General features: G+C 40.3%; 1 protein-coding gene across 3 annotated transcripts in view; it reads right to left on the reverse strand.

Moving 5' to 3' along the window:
• The window catches only part of LOC124777494, a 253,609-nt gene that overhangs the window by 62,332 nt on the left and 174,483 nt on the right, over positions 1-16,794 (reverse strand). For 2 of the 3 annotated variants that reach the window (XM_047252933.1, XM_047252931.1), the window contains exon 13: positions 13,472-13,719. In XM_047252933.1, coding sequence (XP_047108889.1) covers positions 13,472-13,719 — 248 coding nt within the window. The remainder of the gene's footprint in view (positions 1-13,471; positions 13,720-16,794) is intronic. The other variant, XM_047252932.1, reaches the window with a different exon arrangement.

The raw sequence follows: 16,794 nt of genomic DNA on the forward strand, positions 1-16,794 counted from the left end.
AACATATGAGACACTATACTGCTATTGTAAAAGTAGTGCATTTACCTCTTAAATGACATATTAGACCCACAGTGCAACAGCCACTCTGAGTAGGTAGTTAACAAACACAAGTTGGAAATCTGTCAGAGAAAACATACATGTCATATGCTTGCATCGTACCTGATGCATCCATACTGGCTGTAATAGGCAACTGCAATAATTAGGGGCCTGAAAAATTTGCATTTGCAATAAATATAGGTGCAAATTCTGCCTCAAATTGCAAATTTCTTTAATAAATGCTATTTCATAGCAAACTATCCTGATGTACAATTTTATTACAGGGAGTTTCTTTTCTGCATTGAAATACCAGAAAGTAACAGTTTTCAATTATTCGTATTGTACATCATCCGGCAAAACCAAATTGGGAAGAGAATGTCTGTAAGAATATGCTTGCAAAATAAAGAGCACACCTATTCAAGAATTCAACAAAGTACAAGTGCACTTATAAGTTACACTCTAGTGCCACATCAAACAGGGAGTAGGTTAAATGGCCTGTGTAAGATACATACCACATATGGCAAAGGAGGAATCTGTGATGGGACATCTTAACTATTGTTGCACAAGGTACAAGTAGAGATCAGGCCTGAACTACCTCATTTATGTCACTGCCAACATCATCAATCAACTGTTGAGATGGCTGTCCCTAAACGTATTGTGCTTTTCACTTTGCTTTGTGTTGTGCATAGCTCATTTTTTCTTATTTTCAAATGAGCACAGAGACTAATCTGGCAGTATCACAAGGTTTGAGTTCAGGTCTCACTACACCATAAGGTAAAAGTGATCCATGTGTCAATTCTGCTTTTGTAGAAACACGAAGCACGGGTGTAAGCTGGCTGAAGTGCACGAGAGAGGCCGGGTCTGTTCCCCCCTGCACCACTTCTCACTTACCAGGCATTCAAGGTTCTCATTTGTTTAAGCTTGCGACCACCTGCTACACCGTAGCTTCCGCACTTTAGCGACTATGCCAAGAGTCTTCTTGCAAAGGGAAAATTGAGATATTTTCAATTCTACTTGCACTCTAAATGTATTGTGATTCATCTGTTGTTTGTAACTGACCCCATTTACATTAAGAAGCTTACAGTGCCGTCATTAGTAAAATGTGATGGATCTAACACAAAATTTTCAGTTTCAGAAACCAACAAACTGCTAACTTGCTGATGATGGTACAACTACTGGCTGCACAAGCTCTGCCAGCCACACAACAGGCCAACAAATCACCCCAACAGGTGATACCGACCAGCATACCACCATTCCGGCAATTTAACAACACAGAAGAAGAATGGCTTGAATATGACACAGTTCTAAGCACATTGTGAAGTTCATCAAGTTCAAGGTACTGTAAAGCTACAATACTTTCTTTTGATTGCCGGGTCCCCAGTGTGCAGGTTAATACAAAACTACCCCATATCGCGTCTCCCGACAAACTCGGCTATGCCCAAGTAATCACTGCCAATAACTCGGTATGACCAGCAAGTTTAAGTAGTTGCAGCAAAATATCAGTTCTTTTGCCTGCAGGAAAAGCTGCAACAGACATACTGCTGGTGGTACATAGAACTAATTAGGGATCCAATAACATCCAATGATCCAGATAGTAGAGCACAAGAACAGATCTTAAAGTACTCTGATCCATCACTTCCCCAAGTACTGTAAACCTTTTCCTTTTTTTTAGAGCAATATGATTTGGGTGTCGCAGTGGCCGATAAGTTTGACCAGGCCCTGATTTGCTGGGTTGAGTCACCCCTTGCTCGTGACCACCCCAAGCACCCACAACAAAGACCGTGTACACTGCCGTGAGGACAGTCACATAGACAGGTAAACGGGACTGTGAACTGAGTGAAGTCTTGCCCTAGATGTTTTGCTTGCCATAAAAGATAGGACTGCCCATCAAGTAACGCAATGTGTTACGCTTGTGGAAAAAGAGCCATGTCCAAGCAGTTTGTTTGCAATGGCACAAAAACGCTGATGGAAGTAAAATTAAGATTATGTCTTCGTCTCGCCCTAGTGCTGTGTAACAGTGTTCTAACAAACTATTTGTCAAATTACGAATTGCTGGCCTTTGTTGAACTTTCAGTTAGACGCAGGTGTCTAAATAACTCCGCTTAATCATGCCACGTACGAACAGTTAGGCTCACCATGCCTTTCTAGTAACCACCTCATTTCTTACAAAGGGCAGGAAATTCCATTGCTTGGACAGTGTAGTTTGCCTGCCACAGTGAATTTTACTGTGTTGAAATCAAGAGAGAGTGATAGCAACATTTTCGGTTTAGATTCCTTTGATTTGTTTGGACTTAGCATCCACGAGAACATACTTTTCATATCGGCTTTTGCACAAAAAGACAGTGTCGTTGGCTTGCTTAAAGAATTTCCTGAACTATTTTCAGAAGGAATGAGAAAAGCAAATAACTTCATAGCACAGGTTACATTGAAAGACAATGCACAGCCTAAGCTTTACCGGGCCCGCCCCGTTCCAACTGCTTCAAGAGGCAAAGTAGTTAGTGAATTGAAAGAACTGCAAGATAATGGTATAATTACTCCTATTCAAGCTAGTCAATGGGCAAGTCCTCTCGTTTTGTTGCCTAAGCCTTCTGGTTGCATTAGCATTTGTGTTGACTTCAAGTCCACCGTTAACCCACAGACAGTAGTTGACATTTATCCATTACCTCGCTCCGAGGAACTCGCGGACAGGCTTGGTGCAGGACGTTACTTTTCTAAGATAGATTTGTGTGATGCCTACTTGCAAATTCCATTGGATGAAGAATCACAGAAACTGTTTGTTGAAAATATACACTTAGGACTGTTCAAGTATTTGTGTTTGCCTTTCGGTAGTGCTTCCGCACCCGCAATTTTTCAAAGTTACTTGGAGCAGCTGACTGCAAAAGTGCCATTTTGTTGAAACTACCTTGACAATACTGTCATCTCAGGTCATACACCAGAGGAACACACTGCTAATTTGCATACTCTTTTTGAGTGTCGTCAGAAGCAGGACTCAAGTGTCGTCTCGAAAAACGTGACTTTTTTCAAACTGAGCTACCGTACTTACGTCATGTGATAAACAGTCAGGGTGTGCACCCCCAACAATCTCATTTGCCTGTAATTCGTGATCTGCCTGTTCCTCACAATGTGTCTGAACTGTAGTCAGTACTAGGCAAGATGACATATTACATTTGGTTCATACCGAATGCCGCTCAGATCGTGGCCCCATTGCATTGCTTGCGTCGCAAAAATGTACCTTTTGTGTGGACTAAAGACTGTCACGACTCATTTCAGAAACTCAAAAATGCCTTGCTTAGTGACAGATGTTTAGTGCATTTTGACCCCGCCAAGCCAGTATTTTGCAAGTCGACACTTCTTCCTATGCGACACTTCTTCCTATGGAATCGACACTGTGCTTTCGCACAGGATTGGTGCGTAAGACAGACCCATTGCTTTTGCATCGAAGTTACTCTTGCTCACTCACACTCAGTGCAATTATTCTCAAACAGTAAAAGAGGTTCTCGCTATTGTGTACAGTGTGCCCAAGTTCCATCACTATTTGTATGGTCACAAATTCTATTTAGTGATCATCACAAGTCTTTGCAGTCCTTGTTTCATCCGTCAAAGCCAGTTCCTACATGCATCACTCAAAAATGCAACAATGGGCCTTGTTGCTTTTGCAGTATCAGTATGAAATTGTGTACAGACCTAGAGCAAAGTATGGCAATGCAGACTACCCTAACTCACCTTCCAATTGGCCCAGACTCTGATTTTGATGCATCTGCCGCATCTTGTTGCCAAATCGATGCGCAGGACTTTGAATTGCTGGGATCTTTTCCCTCACACTACTGAATAACAGCACAGGCCATGGAAGCAGACCCAGATCTCTAGATTTTGTTACATTACATTCTCATGTCTTGGCCTCATTCACTGAACAGCATCCAGAACTCAGTTGTGCACCAATACTTTACTCGTCGGCATAACCATACAATTCAACAGGGTGAGATTCTTGTTCAAAATGACAGAGGACAATCGTGTGTGGTTATTCCCAAAATATTGCAAAAGAATGTGTTGTGATTGCTCCACCAAGGACATTGGGGAATTGTTCGCACTAAACAGTTAGCGCAACGGCACTGTACTTGGCAGGACATGGACGCCAACATTGAACAGATGACATCACAGTGTCACGCATGCGCAGAAAACCAATCAGCTCCACTACAGACATTCTTGGCTTGGCCTAAGACTCAATCACCATGGCAACGAATGAACACTGACTTTGCACAACCATTTTGGAGCATTCGTTGGCTCATAGTGGTAAACTCTTTTAGCAAGTACCCATTTGCAGTGCCTATGAACTCCACATCATGTAGCACCATTCAAGCATTGTCCATATTTTGTACATAAGGTTTGCCAGAAGTAATTGTGTTAGTCAAGCGACCACAGTTCACTTCACGAGATTTTGAACAGCTTTGTGAATGAAATGGCATTCGTCACCTAACAAGTGCTCCATTTCACCCGCAGTCCAACGGGGAAGCAGAATGCTTCGTACACACTTTTAAGCAACAGATGGCACAGCTTTGCACCACCCACACATGGGTCAAGGTGCTGCAATTCTTTCTCAACTCCTATGGCTCCCACCCATGAGACAGATCACCACCAGTGGAACTTCTGCATGGCCACCACCATCGGACATAGCTACACTTACTTCAATCACCGCAGCATCCGGCATTGCCAATGGTCCACAAGTATCGCTTTGCACCAAGCGATCTTGTTCTTTTCAGGGTTTACAGCAACCGTGGACACTGGAAAAGAGGCGTGATCCAAGAAAGCATTGACTCTTCTATGTATTTGATTGCAAATCCCGATGATTTGCAGTGCCACCACCAGAACCAACTTCGTGCATGTCATTTGCCCCAGATTCATGGTCTCATGGGACTGTGCGGCCTTCACCACCACCCGCTGGTGCCACCAAGGCACCCTAGGAGGAGCGGATGGACGATGCACCCTCACCCCCACCATCCTCGCTCACCACCCCCACCATCCTCGCCCACCAACCCCAAGGGCCTGGACCTGTCTTCGCCATCGCCGTTGCCATCATTGCCCCAGGAAATGCCCTCAGGCCTGGATATGTGCCCTGGCAGCAGATTTCTGGAGGATGTTCCTGTTGCCCCACAAGATGGATGATGTGGCACAGTCAGGAGTATACCATCCTCCACAGTCACGGCTCCCAGCTCATCTCCACGTAAAGCATCCTGCCTCCCTCCCCATCCTCTCTACATAACAATGGTGCGGCATTTTGGGAGGGGGGAATCTGCTGGCGTAAGATGTTGCCAGCACACCAGTCCGCAAAGATGTTGCAAGAAGATCAACAATAGGTGCTGAATCAAGCATGCATATCAGGAGAGAGGTCAAAGACAGACTCACAAGCAACATGCCACCAACACCCTCTTAACCAGCAGTATTTAGATCACCACCACGGACCAGAGGGCCCAGTCAGTCACAGGCAGTCAGCCCAGTTGCAGAGTCAGTCACAGTCAGCTCAGTCATTATTCTAGTTGGCATCTGTCAAGTTCACGTCAACGGCTACAAGAGTGTAGTGTTTATAGTGGGACTGTACTTCACCAGCAGTAGGGCTACAGTGGACTGTTATGGAAGAGCTTGTACCACAGCACATGGTCAAGTTTAAACCTAAGTAGCTTCTTGTTTTTGTTAACAACAAACTCAGTTGATACATGTGTGCAGTTATGTTGTAGAAAGAGGATACCAGCCGCCAAACAACATCATCTCCTTGCTTCCCATGACACAAGACTCTACAATAGCAATGATGACACAAAAACCTCCATCTCTTGAGACCTGCTCAGACAAGAAAAACTATAATGAGATTGTTGGGGGAGCTGACAGTACTCAAGAGTGTGTTCAGGGTCCACACTGCACCCAGATTTGTGCCGTATTTCACAGTCTGTACACCCACTTCTCGGTAATATATTTTGGAGTACTCATGCACACATTAAATAAAAGTAGCCATGAAACTGCATATTTTGAGCCATATGTGTGGCCATGGCATGTTTCTGAGTGAAGAAATTGCCTGTTTTACCTCCTACACGAACAGCATGAGCAGTTAGCCTATTTCAAAAGTTCTAGACTTAAATAACGCTGTGCGGCAAATAGCATACAAAAACATCATGAGAAGGAAAGTTGTCACTCACCATATAGTGGAGATTCTGAGCCGCAGATAGGCACAACAAAAAGATTTTCACACTTAAAGCTTTTGGCCAATGGCCTTTGTCAACAATAGACATGCATATGCGCGCGCACACACACACACACACACACACACACACACACACACACACACAAATGCAACTCATATACACGAAGTGGGTGTACAGTATTATATTGGGTGTTAAAGAACACACCTTCAGAACTTTATGAGTGGTTCCTTGAGTAAATACAAGCAAAAACGTTCAAATAAATGTGTGTCCCGAAATGGTTCATGTATCAGGTATTCACCCTATTTGGCTTCAGAATGTCTGTGGGTATCAAAATGAAATTGATGAAATGTTATTTCATTATAATTATTAATTTACCAAATATTAAAAAGAATAAACATGGCCAATGCTAGAAATATTAGTGTCACAAGCAGTCGTGTCTTTAACACTAATGGGTTTATGCTTAATAGTATCTAGATTGGCAATTTTGGGTCTAATGATAAAGATTAGAGTAAGAGTATTTAATGAACTGTAGACAAAGCCCGACCAACAGGCATTACATGCACTGACCAAAAATGATAGTGCATTGAAAATGGCTAGTTTCTAGCTGAAATCTACATCTGCCAATAAAAATTCATAAGAATGACTGATAGCTGAAATCTATTATTTACAAATCAAAATAACTGTCACTGCGTGCAACAGCCTCTGAATGGAGGGTAACCTGATGAAGATTATCTCCTCCATCTATATACAAAGCATAAGGAAACAGGAGTTATGTGATAATACTATTATTCTTATTAATCAACTGTTGAATGGCTTTACAATGAAATATCCCATGATGGGGAAAAAAACTCTGATGAACATCTTGGGCATGCCAGACACAAGGTGACCTTCTGTACCAACTACCATCTCTTAAAATTTTTAATAATCAGTGAACTGCTACATATAAATTTAGTTCTGTGGGCTATATATCTTCAGGAATTCAGTTTTGAGACATGATTAATTTATGAGGATAGGAATTACGCCCCAACACTCTTTCAGCCTATCCAAAAGTATGTAAAGAGAAATCTGAGTGTGCGAGAATTTCAGATCAATTTTCAAAAATTAATTTACAAAAAGAAGCAACTACAGTGTTTTGTATGATAAAGAGAGGAATAATGGGGGAAGGAGCTTCATTTGAGATGAATCTGAGTCAAGATAAGGGAAAATGAGCTCATACCAGACTATACAGAACGGTGCTTTAATTCTGAAAAACAGAAGAGGTATAAAGACAGAAACGGAAAGTATGTATTCTGCGAGCACACATACCATACTTCAGATATGAACATATCAATTCAAAGAGACATACCATCCACACTAAATACTTCTATTACTCCACAGTAACTAAATAAATCAGTAAATATTAAAGAGAAACACATCAAAAGATACACAGGATGACAATTATTGAACCATATGAAAAAAAGTACATTAGTTACAAACTACGGCAAGCACACACTTTATTCAACAAATAAACGTCACTATAGGTATTTGGATTTAGGCTATGACTGTTCGATATGCCTGCAATCATTAGCGATGATGTGGCGCAGATGAATCCCGAAATTCTGCATGACCCCCTGAAGTTTCGGAACATTGATGCTGTCTATGTCCACCTGAATGGCTGTTTTCAGCTCAGCATCGGTTTTTGGGTTATTGCTGTACACCTTGTCTTTCATATAGCCCCGTATAAAGGATTTGCATGTGTTCATATCAACAGAATATGGCAGACAATCGAGGTCCATGCCAGTGGCCTCCGAGTACCCTAGAGCCAGAATGCAGTCCCCTAACTGCTCCTCCAGGACTTCAAACACTCCCCTGCTTCGATGGGGTTGAGCTCCATCTGCATGAACCACATCATCTCAAAATCACCGTCACTTTGGATAGTGGGGATGAAATCATGTTCCGAAACCATTGCATTCCATTTGGTAGTCACTGTCCCATCAAGGAATATCGCCCCAAGCATTCCATGACTGGATGTTGCACACCACGCAGTCACTTGCTGAGGGTGAAGAGACTTCTTGATCACGAAATGCGGATTCTCAGTCTCTCCCCCAATTGCACCAATTTTGCTTACTGACGAACTCATCCAAATGAAAGTGAGCTTCGTCGCTAAGGCGTGCGTGCATGCGCACACTAATTTCCATCATTCCCTGCAGCCAACCATGCAGTTTGAGCATCCTACTGTGAACCGTTCAAAAGTTATGATGGTATTATTTCATATAGTTCAATAATTGTCACCCTGTAACTGGATGCTTAGAAGCCAAATTTACCAATTTAATCCACTGTGCCAAAGGTTTTATGAAATTTGGTGGCCACACATATCACTGGACCCTAACTTGAAGCACAACATAGCTTGAGATGTGCTGCTGTTATTTGGGAAGGACAGTTTGCACATGAGAGAAGCAGCAGTAGCTCTATACCCTGTATTGTAGATATTTTCCTCCTAACCTAGAAGTAATTTCCACAATTATCAGTGTAAGTGAATCAACTCTAATCAGAATTTCCTGACATTTAATTTACAGAAGTAGCCTGTAGTAGCTAGCCTGTAGTAGCTGCTTCTAGTTGTTAAGGAATAAGTTGATTAGTTCCACATGCCTGAAAGCTCTCCCTTATGATGGAATTAGCGAATCATCATATGCGAATGATTAGGAATGAAAGAGTAAAACTATATCCTCAAAAAAGAGTAACTAGTCATTCTTAAAAAGTAAATCTATACATGAGAGTAATGCGCAAGTTGGAAAGCAGGCATGCCGAACTTAATACTCACCACAGATGGTCTAAGCACATACCCAACTTTTAGTCAGTACTGAACAATTTGGTGTATTGCAGTACAGGAATGGTACATCTTATATGAAACGGATCAAAATAATTTACATTAAGAACCAAGTGTGAATCTGTCTTAACTAAAATAGTTTGCAGGTATTTGAAACATACTCCCATAAGTGAGAGAGGAAGAAAATTCTGGAAACAATATACATAAATAAACCAAAGGATATAAATTTTGACTTTGAAGTCATTGCAAGAACAGTCAACACTGGAAGAATAGCAGGTAATTCTTTTGGAACTTTGAGGGCCATTTTGTAATGGTGTCACTTCCTTGGCTCAAGACACAGACACCATAGGACTCAGGGGCATGGGAAAACAAACACAGCACATCAGACTGTAAAGGACATAAAAGGATAAGTGCCAGATTATACAGTAGTTGAGGATAAGATTATTGTTTTTAAGGATACAACCCCTTGGTACCAACTTCTAGGATCCTGCAAGTCACGAACTTATAAAAAGATACTGACCAAATCTGAATTTTCAGAGCATCCCCAGTGGTCTGTTGCGGCAGCATATTTTGCACAATTGAAACAGCAAGTGGTGTGGCACTTTCACATGCCATTGTCCATCATCAATCAGGAAGAAGCCATTTAGAATGAAAACAGAGGGTGGAATACCTTTAACATCCTTTAGTGACTGGTGTATTTGACAATTGTAATGTTGAATCTTATATGTCATTTTAATACAATTTATAAGTTGTTAATCCAAACTCGAAGGAGAACACTCCTGAAAAATTAAATGAAGTCTGAGGTCCATGAGAATGCTATTTAAAGATTAAATATTTATTATACGCATACACAAAAATGCTAATATTTGGTTCCAGCATTTAATAGAATGTGGTGAAGCATTTCCTAAATGTAGATGAAAGACTGTGGACCAACACCTACAGCCAATAACCAGCAAAATACCCTACCACATGAAAGACACCACACTTTTCCTCCAGTTGCTCTCCACAGTTCCTATTCCTTTACCACATCTGCCAGTCCATATACCTGCAAATTATTTAAGTTTTCCTCTTGTTTTGCCTAACTGCACTTAATGGTTTTACAACATCTGAACAATTTTGATACTACCTTCCATGATGTGAAATAGTTTGACTGTGCAGATGATCAAAGATTCTTTTTATCTATTTTCTTGCATCTTTTCTGTTTTAACTGCATTCTTTTTTACTAATTTCATACGGGTGCTGATAACCTTATCGGTGAGCGATTCTAATCCCCCCCCCCACACACACACCTTTACCACCCAGCACTCCCTCCACACAAACATCCCCAATGCACAAAACCTTGCCACTATTAAGCACTATCTTTTTCAATGCCTGACTGACTCCAGACCTACAACCTTCTTCCTGGTCACTATGACCAACTATATCCTCACACATAATTACTACTTCTCTGAAGGTATCACCTACAAACCAATCAGTGGTACAGCAATGGGCACACGCTTGGCACCATACTGTACTAACCTATTCGTGGGCCATATATTTGGTCTTTCTCAGCCCAGCCACCTGCCTTGATGTCAACCTCCACCTCATTAATGGCAACATCGGTTCCCTCATCCACATCAAACTTACCAACAACACCTACACTCTGATATCTGTTACCAATTCCACACCAGGAAGTTTGTGCCATAAGGCCTAGCCACCCTTGGTTGTTGCAACTGCAGTGATGAGCAACCCTTCTCCAAATATGCCAAAGGTCTCACGCAGACCTTCACAAAATAAAATTACCCTCCCAACCTGCCATCCACCATGTAAACACTGACCAGCCATAAAGGAGCACTGCTCTCATTACCCAGAAGTGCCCAAGACTGGTATAACTGTATCAAATTCTCCACCATGGTTTTGACTACCTCTCATTGTGCCCTGAAACGAGAAATATCCTCCCCACCCTGACCACAGTGTTAAGGCCCGTCCACACGTTACGATCTGTCTGCGCACATCACATCTGCGCAGACAGATCGTTGCGTGTGGACAGAAGATTTGCACCAACCTGAGGTGTGTGCAAACCTGGAAGTTGGAGTTGGAGGTTTGAGCGAAACCTCTCAAATCTGTGGGTTCAAACCACATCTGCGCAGACAAGTTGGAGCGTGTGGACAGGAGATCGCCGCAAATCTGGCGCGAAACAGCTGTTTGCTCAGTCTAGTGTTTGCGTGCACAGGGCATTAAATTGGCTGATACTCGTCAGTGTTCTCAAGAGTTTGTAAGTGAATTCATTGAAATATGTAGAAACCACCCATGTTTGTGGAAGATTAAAAGTAAAGAATATAGTGACCGAGACAAAAAGACTGTAGCATACAATGCTCTAATTGAGTTATCCAAAGTTCAGAAATCTAGATCTGGTGTAGGGGTAGATCAAGTATACCAGCCAACGTTATGGTATTTTGATCTGCTTGGCTTTCTTAGTGATCAAGAAACGCCAAGACCAAGCAGGAGTACAATTGAAGATGAAATTGGAGTGTCAATGTTACCGCCAGCCGTTCATGAGGAGAAATTGCCCTTCTTATACAAGTATTTTTTCTCATAATATGAAGGGTTACAAGCTTTAAGAGATAATTATAAGTTTCGACATCCATCCGCAAATAATTTCGCCAGTCGTTAGGTTTGTCCTGCAACTCTCTCAGTAAATTTACGTGAGAAAACTGCTTTTGCTTTAGCAGCCACTGTCTACACCATTTTGCCCGCTTTCTCTGTTTCCTGCGGTTGGTCTGAATGTTTTTTGCAACACAAGTTGCGAACACAGACCACAACAGAACTTCCTCCATTTCTATATTTCAAAATAACTGAATTAAATGTTTGACGTTTACGGGGAGCGTAGTCGCTTGCCACTGATATTTCTTTTCTACACCGACAGATGGCGGGCGAGTAGTAGATTGGGGTTTGTGTCGTGTGAACACACCACATTTGCAGCGATCTTTTGCATGTACAGACATCTGCACCGATGTCTGCGCAGACAGATCGTTGCGTGTGGACCGGGCTTTATTCCACCACTCACCCAACCTAAACAACATCCTTGTCAGTCTCCCTATTACCACCGTTCATAATCCATTGCTTCAAGGCTGATATCCCTACAATGTGCTAGATACAACACCTGTCCCATACTTCCTGCCACTACCATCTACTCCAGTCTTGTCACAGACATCTCCTACCCACTAAAGGCAAGGTCACCTGTAGTTACAAATATGATGCCACATTCCATGTGGATACGGCTGCTATCAAGCTGTCAGTCCACATCTCATCACCCAACTGTGGCCAAGAGACAGCTGTATCACCCAGCTGATAAGCATACTGCTCAATACAATGTGGTTCAATTCAAAGACTACTCCACACCCTGTGCCATCTGGATTCTTCCCATCAACAATGGCTTTTCCGAATTGCGTGATCTACTTCTCTCCTCCCCTACCACTTACAACACCAACTTCTTACACTACATCTACCAACCTTGTCACGCCCCCACCACATCCCTGCACATTCCCATGTGCAGCACTAGAATATTCCCCAACCGCTCATCAGGCTCTTCCTTATCCCTATTGCCCACCTCTGCTAGGCATGCAAGCACCCATGCGCTTGAGTTTTTTACTTCTGATGAAGGACTTAGTCTGAAAGGTAAATATTTCTACATTTTTTTCTATTGTGCTTGTCTGTGACTCAACACTTTCTCTATGCAGAGAGTGGCAATCTGTACTTTCTAATTTTTTTATTTTTTTATTTTTATTTTTTATTTTTTTAATCCTGGACTTTCAATCGTTTTTACTTTTTTGTACTACATTGGAATTTTGAAGCCTTGATTTCTATTTATTATTATTATTACTTTTTAGCTTCAAAATCCAGGAAAACTCATAATTAGTGAGTGGAAAGAAAAATGAAGATTACACAATGATCAATGGCTTGTTACCTCATATAGAGAGAATGCCTGGAGAACGGTAAATTGTAACTGGCTTCACAAACTTAACATTCAGCCCCGCCCTCCCCTCCCAATCGTCCTGAGAGCATTTATAAAAACAATGCAAAATACCTCTGCTGATGATAAAATGGAAGTGCAAGTTTAAAAGCACCTTTTCCAATGGGGAGAAAGGAAACCACTCATAATCCTATATAGAAAGAGGTATAACCTAATATTCTCTCTCTTGACTGCTTTTAATATTATAAAGCTGTGACCACCATTTCCCTTGCCAATCATAGTTATTCTGTTAACTTTTTTCTTCCAAATATAAACTTGCCAGTTTCTAAAACTAAAAATCTAATATTTATTCCCAGTTTTGTGCATCAGTTCTGTTTCAGATATTTATATCCCAACAAATATTCTCCATCTCACAGGTTATTTATGTGCACTTTTTAAAATGTTCCTATTTTTGTTTTGCATCCTCTTTTAAGAATGTGATGTAGTTACCTTGTGGTGGAAGTGGCTGCCATGTATTAGTAGAAGGATCGAAGAAACAAGGGTAACTTCCATTCGTTGGCGTAACAACATTGGGATCAAGCCTCAAAGACATACACTGGCTATCATTTTGACGCCAGAGCTCCTGTTGTTGTCGTCTTTGACGTTCCTCTTCTTCCTCCTGGGCCACTCGCAATGCAAACAAGTGTCGACGCTCTTCCTTCGAAATTTTTGGAATAGGCACCAGTGTTCTTGTGCTGCTGTGAGCATGTACATCATATTAAACAACTCAATACATGAAAATGTGATAACCTCTTTCGAAAATCTTTTCAGAGATTGTATGTGGTCTACATTACTAACACAAGCAAAAAATGTGGAGGTGAGAGGTAAAACAAAATTTGCGTGACAATATTGAGTAAATGGGAGCAGGGGAGACTTCTGTGGTTGAATCAGGTATAACATAATTAAATAAAGAATAAATATAGGAAATAGATAATGTTTGTTTTCCTAATGCTTACACATGTTTTTAAATTTAATAGTCACAATAGTGATAACTATTAAAAGTAATTAGTCAATGATTAATTACCATATTTGCACAAATATGCGCTGCAAATTTTTCCTAAATTTTGTCTTGAAAATCATGATGTGGCCTGCAATTGAGATTCCCCGCCCCGGATTATAAATCGTCAATTTCAAAATGGCATGTACAAGTGAGTTGAAAATAATATAATTACAAGTTGTCGCAATCACTTTTGTAAACCGTCAATGGCTTCAGAAGAAACCAGCAGAAAAGCTTATACCTCGTTCACAAATACAGCAGCTGTTCCTGAAAAGAGAAATCACTGCACTGCTCCTTTTCAACAGCCACATGTATGTTATTTGCACACTATATTCCCCTATATTATTTACTATACAGCTGTTTGGACAATCCAAATAGTCCAGCATTTGGTCTGCATTGCCCATTTGGGAATGTAAACAAAAATATTTGCATTGCAGCTAGATCACATAAAGCTAGAAAGATAACAAATTGTTTTTGTACGCCTGATGCAGTTGTTATGCAATTGTAATCCTGTAATGAATAGCTAGATTATTTCACTGCATGAATCGCTGAACCCACCCACACAAAACTTTAAGGGAGTGACGTTCATAAAATTGACCAAAAAATTTAAATTTTCAATTTATATTTTATTTATAAGTAGAACTCATGGACAATAAGTTTCCAATGTTTCTATTATGAAATAGCATCTAATGTGCCTGAAAAATAACAAAATGTGTGATGCAACTTTCCTGCCATTCCCACTTTTTGAAGCAGCACTTTAATACTAGCTCAGTGAAAAATGATTCCACAGATTACTTTCAAGCAAACTTACACAGGAGACATCAGTAAGGCTGTGAATCCTGAACTTCTAAAAAAAAATGTGATCACAGCAAAACCCTGAATCCAAATCATTCTCTAAATTCACTCATGTGGAAACAATACCATAAAATCACACTTTCATCGCAACTTATGGCGCAGTTACTTTTGCTGCTATTCGGCTTACAGGACTGTTTCACCCCAGGCCCAAAAAAAAAAATTTTTTTTTTTTTTTGTTTCCAGCCACATATTGAATATGTTATAATGTTGTGAAGTGCACCCCAAATGTATGAAAGCTCAAAATGCTTCAAAAGAGGGCTTAAATTGTGAGGTCGCCAGCGTCCTCATGGCCCTGAAGTGAAATCAGCTTCAAAGAGGTTGTCACTGTAAGCCTTGAGGGCGCCAGCTACCTCACTTTCTTACAGGATGTGATAAAGAAACAGAGTATAACTTACATGAAAATGCATCCAACTGACTGTTATTTATCAGGTGTATATAATAAACAGCATACAAACATAGGAACAAAAACTGTTTTTCTTACAATTTGTGTGTTTTTGAAAAACAGAAAATGCAAACAAATTCATGACATTCCTTACATATTGTGATCGCTTTTGCTGCAAGTTTCTGCACTTCATTTGTTCTTTTATCTCTTGAAATCTTCAAGTAGCAACTTCTGTACCTGTTCTGGATTTTTCTATTTCACTTGTCTCTCTGCATGCTCTCTATTAGAGCATGGCTCTTGAAAAGTTTAGAAGACTGATTGGGAGTCGGTGTATAGATGATGTTCTCCAAGAGGCTCATGATTATTTCCCCCCTAAAATTGTTTATAGTAATATTTGTCTCAGTAAATATTTTGTACAAAAAGTGAGCATTTACTACTGCTGTGTTGAGAATAATTTCAAACGCCACTTTGCGGTACTATCTTATTGTTTTCCTCAGTGGTGAAAAATAACTCGAGATCTGGTCTGACACATTGATTCCTTACTTTGTCGCATTATAATGCAAAATGGCAGCAGCCTTACACATTTCCTCGCCCGTTTTCTTGCTTTTCTTCCCAGTGGTTCGCATTTCAATGCCACGCTTAGGACCATATTTACACGAATCTAGCATAAGACTCGATGGCGCATTAGATTTGAAAACAAACTTGAATCGTTCACCAGTATTTCTTACCCTACATGATTTGAAGTAGCTAAACATTTATTAAACTCCAGCAAGAAAATATAGATAAGGTATCGATGAATTAAAGAAAGGAAGATGTAAATTGGGTAAGATGTTATCAATTTAAGGGGAGTTAGAATGGAAAAAAATTTTTTTTTCACATTTTCGGATTTTTATCTCATTATAAAATTTGCAATTTTCCAAATAAAATAATATATGTATATCACTTATGAACTCACATGGGAAGTACTTTATTTTATTTTCTTAAATATAATCTACCCCAGTTGAAAATGTTAATTTCTATGTGCATTATTTCAAGATCTAATAACATTGGTAATTTTTTTATATAGAAGGCTGTGGATTGCTGTGTTATAAAGGTTAAATTATCAGTTTGTATTGGTAGCACTGTCAAAAACAGTGTATAAACATGCTTTGAATGTCGAAGTGCTAACGTTTTTCCGAGGAAAAGTGACGAATAGACTGGTAAATCTCTCAAAAAGTAAAGTATGATGCCAAAATGAAGAGTTTTTAAGAAATGTGGGTTTCATGATAATCGAGTTTCAAATAAAGGGAAACACTGTGTTCAACATGTGGCGTGTAAAGTTACAGACAATGAAATACAGGCAAACTCGTAAGTCTCTAGAAAAACACCCAGCAGTGCTTTGAAGATTAAAATATACCGTTGTGACACACAGTTTTCTCAAAACTAAAATTATGTATATGGAAGGTTAGGTTATATTCTGATAGATTTACACATCTTAACAAGGGTGTTAGGTGAAAGTGTGTGTTGTAAAATATGTGGAGGGCCAGTTAGTTTACATGA

The sequence above is a fragment of the Schistocerca piceifrons genome, chromosome 2 (genome assembly GCF_021461385.2).
Source record: "Schistocerca piceifrons isolate TAMUIC-IGC-003096 chromosome 2, iqSchPice1.1, whole genome shotgun sequence".
NCBI classification, from domain to species: Eukaryota; Metazoa; Arthropoda; class Insecta; order Orthoptera; family Acrididae; genus Schistocerca; species Schistocerca piceifrons.